This window comes from Perca flavescens, chromosome 6 (genome assembly GCF_004354835.1).
Source record: "Perca flavescens isolate YP-PL-M2 chromosome 6, PFLA_1.0, whole genome shotgun sequence".
NCBI lineage: Eukaryota > Metazoa > Chordata > Actinopteri > Perciformes > Percidae > Perca > Perca flavescens.
In genome coordinates, this window is record NC_041336.1 from 21,219,788 (window position 1) to 21,231,605 (window position 11,818).

The following is an 11,818-nucleotide window of genomic DNA, read 5'->3' on the forward strand; positions in this document are numbered from 1 at the left end:
TAGTGTTGGATAAAACTTGCGCACTTTTTCCCCCACAGTCAAGTCTAATAGCTTGTCAACAAAATGCATGCATCTTTTTGCTGATGCATATGTAGTTGCAAAACTATGCTATCATACGCAAAAATGCACATATGAATCACCGAGTTTAAGAATAAACACAAAAGGACTGCTGAATGCAAAGCGTATTAAAACGTGTTGAAGAGACTATAAATTGAGCACGAGGGATGATGTGCGCGCAGCAGCAGATTATGTCAGGCTGTGTGTGTGTGTGTGTGTGTGTCACACAGTCTCTGGCCAGAGACCAAAGTGCGGCTCGGTTTGCAGTACCTATCATGTAGATGAAAACACAGCTCTTAGCGGACAGTCCTTAATGGACTTTTTATGGGTTTGTCTTGTGATCGCATGACCTATGGCACCTTGGCCCCTCACTGGCTCTTGGCAAACTAGATCAGAAACATGCCGCCCTCCTGGTCTGGCCTAAGAGGGAATAAAAAAGCGGTGCACATCCCTAAATTGATGATGCAACAGTCTGTCACAACTTTGTTTCATAGTTGTGAAGTACGCAATACATAATAGTCAGATCTTCATTAGAGAAGAATTTGTGATAGATAATTTACTTCCAACTGAAAGAAGTTGAAGCGGCCTTTAAGTTTGGAACATGTGCAGCTTTGGCCCCGTTTCTCTGTCCGGCGTTCCGCATCCCGCCGATGCATCTGCTCTGCAGCCAAGCTTGGTTTCTCTTGACTACTGAATCAGTGGGACACACGATGGAAACTAGAACATTTGGGAGCCATTAACTTACTAGCTCAGAGTCATGGAGAGAACATTGTGCAATGCGTGTTCACATACAAGGTATTTAGAATTTAAATTGCCATTTTCATCGCGGGAATTAGTAGCCTATCCATCCTCTTTCTCTGAGGTTTGGTTGCTTTTGCATGCAAGTTTGTAGATTGCAGAAATTCCATTTAAGTTGTGCCCATGCAAAGCTCTTCTCTTTAAATAGGTATTTCAACAATAACAAGTTATAGCTCTACTCCAACAGAGCAACCATGAATAAATGGTGTTTCCATTGTTTTATGAAAATATGTTTATATTTCAGTTAAGTTCAAGTTAATATCCAAATACCAGAAATGAAAACATGAAAGGAATTTAAGAGGTAGGTGGTAAATTAATGGTTCACAAAGTTTAAGACATCACAATTTGTCTTTATTTACTAACAGGATATGTATGATGTGACACTCTTATCCTATAATATTTCCAATGTCAAGAGCAGTAACCCCCATGAACAGAAAAAAAACCCTTCAACATAAAGAAATGGTGACAAACAATAGATAAATATGTGGAGACTAAACCGTGTTTGCAGCTATTTAGTGTTGAGAAACAAGAGCTAATGCGTTGTCTTTTCAACACCACAGATTCCCACAGGACTATTTGCATTATAAGTAAGATCTGCAGAGCTGCCACTGCTTTGACAGTCTACTTATCTTTTGGATCCTCTGTATATCACACAGTTTACTTGCTTCTAAAACTGAAAAGGAGTGTTGTATAATAAAAAGGCTAAAAACACACAGAAAACAAGATTTCCAATTGGAGAGAAGTGCTGACATAATCGGTCACGCAGTGTGGGAGCTCTCTTGGCTTCATGTCTTTCACAACTTTGAAATAGAAAGTCCTTGGGGCGCCCCAACTACGCTGTTAGTCCTGTGCACGGCCAGGCTGTGGACGGGGTGGAGGTTGACATTACTGGCCCTCCTCCTCACGCAGGAACTGGAACACGGAGGAGAAATCTTTATTGGCATAACCGCGTGCGCACATTATACGGTAGATCTGATGGGCTAAGGAGCCGAGAGGGACAGGAGTCTTTGTGTTGGTGGCGGTGTTCTGTGCTAAGCCTAGATCCTGAAAAAGAAAAGCAAACAAAACGTTAGAAAAACCAACAAAGCTGAAATGTATACACCAGCCCACACACCACAGACATTTATTTTTTATTTTAATAACATGGGCTTGAGTCCCTTTTAAGATGGATGTAAACTACTGCCAACAAGTTCACTGCATCATTTAAAGTGGTGAGTAAGATATAATTTAGTTTTTTAACACGTTCACTTAAATCCCTGTCACATGCACAGAATATGGCCCAGTAACCCTGATTGATTTATGTTAACTCTGATACATACGGTATATGAATGAGAACAGTCCACTTAAATCAAAAAATGAATACATTTGTGTTCCAATAGGAACCAATTAATTTCCCACACTAGAGGAAAAAGAATTACAGCCATAAAATATTTGGTTTATTTCCCCCCTTTTTGTGATGACAAGGTTAACATGTACAAACCTAATGATGAAATGTTTGCAGAAACACTAATGCTCAACCGTAATTGAAGTATACAGTGCAACAGTCAACAGACCTTAGCCATCAGCTGGGTGCCGAAGCCTCCCTGGTAGTTATTCCCAGAGGGGACTCCCTCCATGACTCCAGGGACAGGGTTGTAGGTGTCACTGGACCAGCACCGACCTGAACTCATGTTCAGGATCTGGGCCAACAGTTTAGGATCAAGACCAAGTCTGTGAATGAAGACAAATTCCATGTTACTCACAAAAGTGTTTTGCTGCTGCATCTATTGCAGTGATTTACTTTATTATAAATTATTACTGTTATTTGTAAGCAAGAGTGTTCACCTGACTCCCAAGTTCATAGTCTCTGATGTCCCAATCATTCCAATGGCTAGAAGCATATTGTTACAAATTTTAGCAGCCTGTAACAGTAACAAGATAACAGTATATTAGAATTCAATAACCTGAACATGTTAAATTTCTCGTATTTTGTGACTCCATTTTTTGATTTTATTTAACAATTGACCAACAAGTACACACAAACCACTATCTTTACACCATAAACTCAGAAATACACCACCACCTTGAATGACAAATGCATCGTGACAGTGACAAAATAAAATGCGACTATGACCTACCTGTCCAGTTCCAACCTGACCGCAGTACACCACATTAGCTCCCATGCAGGTGAGCAGTTCTTTGGCTGCAGTAAATTCCTCCTCTGCTCCTCCAACCATAAAAGTCAGTTTACCCGAACTGGCAGCACCCACACCTAGAAATGCAAAGTGGTGCTTATATACAATGAACTATGTGCAAGCATGTAGAGATGGTTGGTATGTATTGGTTTTCTGAACATATCCGTTGAAATGCAGTGAACAGGAAAAGGAAATTAAAAGCAATTATGAACTTTCCTAAAAGTAATAATTGTATATCATTATCAGCCTTCTTAAAGCAGCTGAAATAGCAGCTACCATTCTTTGAGAGATTTGAAAAGGTGTGGACTTTTTCATGTAGTAATTTATAAAAACTTAATTCTTTTGACTCTTAAAACTAACTTCATAGCAAAACAGCATAAAAAGGTCCATCACACGTTTTGTATCTGACAGCAGCCATATGGCTCCATATATTGTATCTCTGTACCCTTCAGTGTCCTGACTGACAAAGCTTTCTTAGGAACGTTGAGGTGCAGTACATCCAGAATATTTTCAGTGAGATGAGGAGACAATTTAAAAAAAAAAAAAAAAACATTAAAAAGTCTTTGTTGCATCTCTCTCACACTGATTTCCTGTCAGCTCTGCATCACTGTACTATTGACTCTCTAATAAAAGTAATAAAATGCAAAAAACATGTATGGACATGCTTCTGGAGTGAAAGAAAATGTGTCATAGTTTGGAACTCCCTAAATGAATCGAAACAGAATTACAACGTGCCTCACATACAAACTAAAGATAAAAGAGCATTGCATGCAGGGTTAAATGCTACATAAAAATTAAAACAATATATAGCAAGGTGTAGTAAAATAAATAGGGAACGATTGCAGATGTTTAGTTGTTAACAGCAAGTGAAAGTATGTCTTTGAAAAAAGATTTGGATGAGGACAATAACCTATGTAACCTGTTCTCACTGGGCAATATAGTCCAAAGCATTACATTACATGTCATCTAGCTGACACTTTTATCCAAAGCGACTTACAATTGCTATACATGTCAGAAGTTGCAGGCCTCTGGAGCAACTAGGGGTTAAGTGTCTTGCTCAGGGACACATTGGTTGATGTATCGCAGTGGGAACTGAACTCTGATCTCCCACACCAAAGGCATGTCATATCCACTGCGCCATCACCACTCAAAGCCTTGGGACACTGTTAATAAAAGTCTGGTCAGCCCTTGCCTAGATTTAAAAACAGCCAATTCTGTATCCATTTGTACATTTGACAATGCAGTCAGGTTCACATGGGGTTAAAGGCTCTGGAATATACAGCCTAACCAGGTGCAAGCCACACGGGTGCCAAGAAATTACCAACATAGTCTTATAATTAATTCTAAAGTTTACAGTAAGCCAATGAAGAGAAGCCAAGATGGGGGTTATATATTTCCCCCTCCCTAGTCCTCGTGAGCTGTCCTGCCAGCAGCATTTTGTACTAACTGAACTGTGCGGCTGGCGAAAGGTGGGAGTTGAGATGAGATTTCTGCCATTCACAGTAACAATATTTCAAATTAGGGTATAAATAATAAGTTTGTTGCAACAGATAACTTCTTCTCACAGACATGTAGTCTTGGAGAATTTGAAGACAGTTATTGAGATGAGAAATTTGTGCAACACTGATAGTGAATGACTTGTCCAAGAGGTGCAATACAGAACAGATGGAAAATAGATTTGCGGTTGAATAGTTGAAGTAATTAGCTACGTATGTAGGAAAGTACTTCAACACATTTTTCATTTAATATTGAATTTATGACTGATAATGGTAATTTGTTAAATCTACAATTTTAATTTCTAATGCAACTAAAACATAAAAAAAAAAAAAAAAAACCAGCAGCACAAAAACCAGTAAGACCTGTTCAAAATATCCAGATCCTGTTTCAAAAGCAGACCGGTGTATTTCTGTCTATAGCGTGGACAATAACTAAGTAAAACAAACAAAATACCAAAGCTGCCAGAAACCAGGTTTGTGGATTTTCTCCAGCAGAAGCATTCCTTTCAACTGTGCAAATGCTAAAATATCACAGACACATTTAAAGTCCTGAAACTACAGAAGCACTGTCTTTTTACTCCAAAGTATTTGAGAGAAAAAAAAAAAAAAAAAAAAAACTAACAAAGGCCTGACCGGCAGATATTTTTGTCAATCGTCACTTTTATTGCTCAGGACGGTCTGCTAGAAAACTGCGTTGTCACTCCAGAGATATGCCTTCTTTACCTCCAGTTAATAAGTCTCTATTCTGTTATTTCAGACCTCTACTCTAGCCTTCGATAAGGTAAGCATTACAGTCTGAGAAAAAAAATTAAAGAGGGCCCTTATTTCATCAGTTACGTACATTTTCTTTACACAAAATAAACTATCAAGACACATGCTGACTCAATTATGTCCCCACCACCATGCATGCTTTCATGTTTAAACTTTAACCGCACTGGATTAAACAATCACTACCATGCCCCTGTACTTCTCTTGATTTGTCTGACCACTGGAGATGTTTAAAACGTTTTATTTAGGTGATTAATGTGATACAAAGTATGACAGACACTTCAGTTTGCAATAGTTGAACTGTCGGCACCACACACACAAGTTCAAGGCAGAAGGCTGGACAACTTTAATCCATGTGCACTACCCAGGACGGAAGCATATAAATCACTACTAATCTTTAGGGGTAGGCTATAAAATGGACCAATATCAATTCAAAGAAAGTGGTTGTCTTGACTTTGACAAGGCCAAGTTCAAACAAACTTTCTGTGTGGACCCCCAAGAAAGTCAGACAGCCTAGCGTTACAGCTTGGAACATTTGGGCCGGCAGAAGCTCCCCCTCTTCTTCCTAAATAGATGTCGTTGCTGCTCTTTATTAACATGACTTTAGCAAGTGGCAAACTGGATTGGCCAGTGCCTTCTACACAGCCAATATATATATACTGTAATAAATATGAGAAATCAGCATCACACAAATTAGATAATGTTGAACTTAAATTTCCAATAATGTACAGCTAAAACGACTAGTTGATTCACCGAGAAACAGAAAATAAATCTGCAACTAGGGCTGGGCGATGTTGAAAAAAAATTGACGATATATTTTTCCCATTTTGATAGACATCGATATTTATCACAATGTCATTTTTTTTGCAGATAATGCCTGTTCGAAGTGCATGCTGACTGAAGCTGGATGAAGCCTGAGGTTTATTTACACTTTAAAATATAGTTTATTAACACATACAATAAAAAACATGCCTTTACAATATTCAGCACACATTTTTGTTGAGGAGTCACATTACACACTAACATTATGACATACCCAACTGGTCAACAGAGCAGTCGTGCCCTCTACTGGCAAAATATGCATAGGGGGCGCTACGCATTTTAAAATGAGGGAAACACTATTCGACGGAGGAACACCCCTAGACACAAGAACGGAAAATCAAACACTCCCAATTAGGGATGTAACGATTACCGGTGTAACGTAAACCCCGGTAAAAATGTTGAAGATAACAATTACCGATTTCATTTAAAATATCATTATCACGGTGGGTTGCCACGGTGTGGAAATCGCGTGTTCCCAGCTTCATCCGAGTTTCCTGAAGTTACCGCGCAGGTGCACTGCATAGCCTACAGTGAGTTTCTTGAAGTTGGAATCATGGCGTGAGGTGGAGATGACAGCGTTCAGGACATTTATCAGCCATGTATATATATAAATAAAAAAAAATAAAAAAAAAGGCCATAGTAACACTACCCCTCTCCTGAGATGATTGACCAATCATTGACGATTCATCGCTTTGATCTCCTGCCAATCAGCCTTTGCCAATTTCAGACATGTTGAAGTGATGTGTGTAGGCCAGAATGTAAGTTAAAACTATTCTGTAGCTTGCTAAACAGTCATGGGCTTTACTGCCTCGTTATCTGTGGAAACGTTTAAGCTACGTGTATTCATATTTCAATAAGTGTACTGCTACAATGTAGATTAAGTTTTGCCTGTGTTACCCCGTGACATTTATTTGGGGAGGGAGCAACGAGCGAGCGAGCGAGAGAGAGAGATTATGGCGTTGATAATATTTCTGTGTTTCTTACAGGATAGCTGATAGATTGTTTAATATTACTTGTGCAGCTACATGTTGATATTCAGGTTGTGTTATGGCAATGTGCTAGCAAGGTGCAATCGCCAGTAAACAGACTAACGCTGTAGAGCCACGTGCTTAGCCATTAAAAAGGTGTATTACACCGTTTGCTCCGTTATGGATATGTGCGCTGTAAAAGATGTTTGTGTTACTGAGCAATATGTTAAATTTATGTTAATTATTACAAAGAAATGAATGTAATTCTTGGTATTGTTTCTTGTTACATGGTGGTGGCTATAACATTTAGTTTTCGGTAAATAATGTTCATAGTAAGTCAGATGCTTATTAATGTGCATTATTATTTGCTTATATTTCAGAACCACATCCAACTTCACATGTAATGTCAAATACAACTTCATAGTTCACTTCATGTTCAAGTGGTAAATAAATCTTCCTGGATCTCAAAGTCAGACATCTCTGGTTCAAGTTCTTACCAGACACCCTACAGCAGGCCAGTGTTTCAGTAGCCAGTTTTCAATAGCTTTTACAAGCCTATTGCCTATATTTTTGTAATATAATAAACACTGTTACACTTTTTGAAACTATTTCAGCTTGTGTAGGCCTATCAGTGCTGAACATATTGAACACACTTAAAACTACTGCGATAATACCGAAAACCGTGATAATTTTGGTCACTATTACCATGAGGTTAAATTTTCATACCGTTACATCCCTACTCCGTATCTGGCATCCACACTGAAAAAGCAGACTCTGGCAGTTGCGTTACTAGGTAAATATGTCCAAAGCTTATCATTATCGACCTGAATTTTATCGCAATCCCGATTCAAGATCGTTTTATCGCCCAGCCCTATCTGCAACTATCTTGATAATTGATTAATCGTTTAAGTAACTTCTTAAGCAGAAATGGCACAACATTTTTTGGGGGTTTTGCACTGTTGGTATGACAAAACAAAATGTCACCATGGGCACTGGGAGTTTGTGATTGGATTTGTTTTTCTATTTAGCTAATTCTATAGACCAGGCTTTCTCAAACTTTTGTGCCAAAGCCCAGTAATGTTGGGCCCTCATCCGACTTATTTATTTGGCGAGCCCATAGTTTAAGAAAGGCTGCTATAGACCACACAATTAAACTCTAAAATAAATCGGTTAATTAATTGATAATGAAAATAATTGCTAGTTGCAGCTAAGGCTGCACAATTATTTGTAATTTTATGGACTAGTGCAATATCCAAATCGCAGGGGAGCGCAATATTAGTTAAAAGGCAAAATATGTGTCAAACTATTCTGAATTAACTATTGTTGTGCTGCAGAGACATCCCGGCCTACAAGTCCTATCGTACAGACTAAAAATCTTAGTTTGGAACAGAAAAATAAAAATTACATTTATATATCTTTTTAATTTTTTCAATGAAAATGAGAATACTGATACAAAAAAGATCATTCCCTCCAATATCGTGAATCATATCGCAATCACAATATCAGTAAAATAAAATCGAAATTAGAAATTTTTCTCATATCGTGCAGCCCTAGTTGCAGCCTTACAATGTAATATATAAATGTTTAAAATTACAGGAATGCTAGATTGATGGGAATGACAAGTAAATAAAAGGTTTAAACAGATATGTTCTGAAAGAGTTTTAAAGTTAACGCTGGGTTGCCAGTTTATTGAAACCCTCAGTTTCAGCTCACCCATTTATTTTAGTGAGGGATGACTAATTAGAAACACCTCTCAGTATAATGCAAAACAGTTCACAGCTCCAGTAGCCTACAAAATGAACATCAAGCTGAATCAACACCTCTGTGAAATAGTTTCAACCAAAACTAAACATTACTGCCTTTGTGATTACGGATTTATTGCAGGACCTTTGTATTAGGCAACATTAGTTTTAGCTTGGTGAAGGCTACCCGACAACCGCGTGGATGTATTCCAAGAATATACAGTGAATTATAATAGATATTATACAACCTATATCATGATCATACATGTAAAATGTACCTCCTGATACAGGTGCATCCATAAAAACTGCCCCCATCTTCTCAGCTGCAGCAGCCATCTCTTTTGAAACCGATGGGTCGATGGTGCTTGAGTCAATGAGTAGGGAGCCTTTCTTCACCTTTCTGTTGAGAAAAGTGCACGATTTAGAATCTGACTTAAATCCATGAGGTTATTAGGTGCATATTGAAAGAGAAACCAAAGTCTACTTGAGGATGCCATTGAGTCCAGTGTACACATCTATGACATTGGGACTAGAGGGGAGCATGGTAATAATGCGGTCAGCCTTGTCTGCTACGTCAGCAGGATTATCCACAATCTGAGGAAACGTAAAATCACAAGGTAAAAAGAGAGAACAGGTAAAAACTGTATACAAATTAAAAAGGTGAGTGCATTTTACATTCCCACCTGAGCGCCCAGCTCTTGCACTTCCTTGCATGACTCCGGGAACACATCAGTAGCAATGACTGGGTACCCGTGCTTCAGCAAGTTCTTTGCCATTGGGTTTCCCATGTTGCCCAGACCGACAAACCCCACTGGCGTCTTCGAGGCCATAGACCTGGTGGAGACTACAATGTAATGGCCAAATAGATCAATGATAAGGACAAAAAATATTGTCTGCTTGTCATTAGTCAAGATGCCTGGTATCCCCCTCAACATTGTGTTCGTAATATCTTAGTTTTTATATTGTTAATAATTATAATGATTCTCCAATCCAAGTAATGAAATGATCCTTCTTCAAATGCAATGCCACGTTTAAATTTCAATTAGGTATGTAATTCCAATGTAATCGCCCTTCAGTGCCAAAGTCATCTAATACTAACCATTTTCTTAGCTATTCATTAACAGAACATTCTTGTAAAATACAGTCATTTGTATTTTATTGTAATTTAAATAAAAACTTTTAATAGTGAAGTTTATCTTCTAACAAAAGAAGACTGAAAGATATTAGGTTGCTTTACTACCATTTATTCACCTACAGACAGCATCTAAAAACGTTAACGCGCGCACAAGATACATAAATAAAGATTTTATTTTTTCTTAAAACATAATGCTTGGGTTGTTCCCCTTAGAAGCGTATCTGTTTAAGTGGCTACAAAGAACCACCTCCATACTTTTACAAAGAAACTGACATGACAAAGTGCACGGTGACATACATTAACTGTTACATAATGTGCCTTAAATAAAGAGACAGGACATAGTAGGACACAAGAGCATATGGCGACAAATTTCAACCTTCAGCGTTTTAAAATATTGCAGACGAGATCATTGGCAGTTGGCACGTAGCTCTGGCACGCAAACACAACGTCATTTTAACAGAAACGCTTCTTCACCAGTACCTTATACAGTCTATGACCAGTACCTTGTGAAGGGGAGCCCCTGCAGCAGCAGATAAAACCAAGTCTAGCGAAAATTAAATCAAACTTCTCTTACATTTCAAGCAAAAGGAGTGTTTCCATGTCACAAAGAGCATTCAAGTTACAACGTTAGCTTCTAAAGTAAGCGCCGAGACGTGCGCAATGCGTACACGTCTCAGTTTGTTCTCCTTACCGAATGCAAAGTCAACATGTTTGCAACTCCTTCCAAATAGGCACCGAGACCCTCTCAACATAGCGGCCATGCTTCTTTCCTCTTGACCTTACATGTGACGTAATAGTAGTTACGTACATTAATGGCGGTTCCTCCGTCCAATCAAATAATAGACCTGCACAGCACGGCCTTCCAAATTCAGCCACTGAGCTGTAGGGGAGGGCCTTCGATATATACGTGTTTCCGCATCAACAGATAGATTTGTTACATTCATTTTGCATATTATGTTCTCTTAATACATCCATGATATTATAACTTTGCATTCCTAACAGTGATATTATGAAAGCCCATTTCTGCCAGTAAAAACATAACAAAAAACAGATGAAAACTTAGCCTTGATAATAAAAAATATGTCCATGGGATGTCATAATTATCAGATTAAAAAAAAGTTAAAATTATGAGATAAAAAGTATAATAATTCTAAGATATGAACATAGCTAACTGAAAGAGGTCCTACAAGCTCCGATTGGGACAGTCTTATCGGTGGTGGGAGAATTAGCAATACAACAGTGTAAAAATCCTCATCATCATTAATATGTTATCATTTAATTATTATTACGGACACTTTAGTGTGTAAGCATTTTGTGTCATAGCTGATCAAGCCAGTTGTAACTAGCCTACTGTAGTCGCTTCTATGCTTAACTTGAAATTCTACTTGTAGCCTACGTAATATCAGTAGGCTTATATACAAAGTAACCAGTAACGTTTGAAATAAATCCAGGGAAGTACGATATAGTAGTGGAGTAAAGGTAAGTAAAGTACAAGTACCTTTAAAGTGTTTGGTTAGTTTCATTTCACCACTGCTTATAGCTTTCAAATGATTTAAAATGTAATTCAATCATAATATATTATTTTTAAGAGTATGTTTATTGATTTCCAAAAGGTCAAACAGTCAATATGTTCTAATACTAACTAATACTATTGTTTTTCTTGTTTTGAAAATGCTTTTAATTTGTTTTGTTTTTTTAATGTTAACTAATACTATAATCATAGTCTCGCATAATCATAACCCTTGCTCGCATGATGTCATCCAAAATATTTGTTGCACTTGATTTTACATTACATCATTGTTTGTTCTTTGTAACATTGTTTCACTGTCTGTCTACATGTCTTTTAGATGGGTGGGAT

General features: G+C 37.9%; 1 protein-coding gene across 3 annotated transcripts; it reads right to left on the reverse strand.

Moving 5' to 3' along the window:
* Positions 1-1,184: 1,184 nt before the first annotated feature.
* hibadhb (3-hydroxyisobutyrate dehydrogenase b) lies at positions 1,185-10,784 on the reverse strand. Of its 3 annotated transcripts, none has more exons than XM_028581477.1 (8): positions 10,652-10,784; positions 9,509-9,669; positions 9,310-9,419; positions 9,104-9,225; positions 2,973-3,106; positions 2,680-2,756; positions 2,409-2,565; positions 1,185-1,899 (listed from the first exon to the last, which is right to left on the reverse strand). In XM_028581477.1, the coding sequence occupies exons 1-8, from the start codon at positions 10,719-10,721 to the stop codon at positions 1,741-1,743; spliced, it is 990 nt and encodes a 329-aa protein (XP_028437278.1). In that variant the 5' UTR covers positions 10,722-10,784; the 3' UTR covers positions 1,185-1,740. The 3 variants fall into 3 exon arrangements, with proteins under 3 accessions (XP_028437278.1, XP_028437280.1, XP_028437279.1); XM_028581479.1 differs by having other exon boundaries at positions 9,509-9,659; positions 10,652-10,738; XM_028581478.1 differs by lacking the exon at positions 10,652-10,784 and adding an exon at positions 10,535-10,639 and having other exon boundaries at positions 9,509-9,659.
* Positions 10,785-11,818: the final 1,034 nt, after the last annotated feature.

What these genes read in the sequence shown, in the direction of transcription:
- hibadhb (XM_028581477.1), bottom strand. Translation starts at nt 10,721, where the DNA reads ATGGCCGCTATGTTGAGAGGGTCTCGGTGCCTATTTGGAAGGAGTTGC. An exon ending in ACATGTTGACTTTGCATTCG is followed by an intron (nt 9,670 to 10,651) that starts GTAAGGAGAACA and finishes ATTACATTGTAG; the next exon opens with TCTCCACCAGGTCTATGGCC. An exon ending in GTCAGGTTGGAACTGGACAG is followed by an intron (nt 2,757 to 2,972) that starts GTAGGTCATAGT and finishes TTACTGTTACAG; the next exon opens with GCTGCTAAAATTTGTAACAA.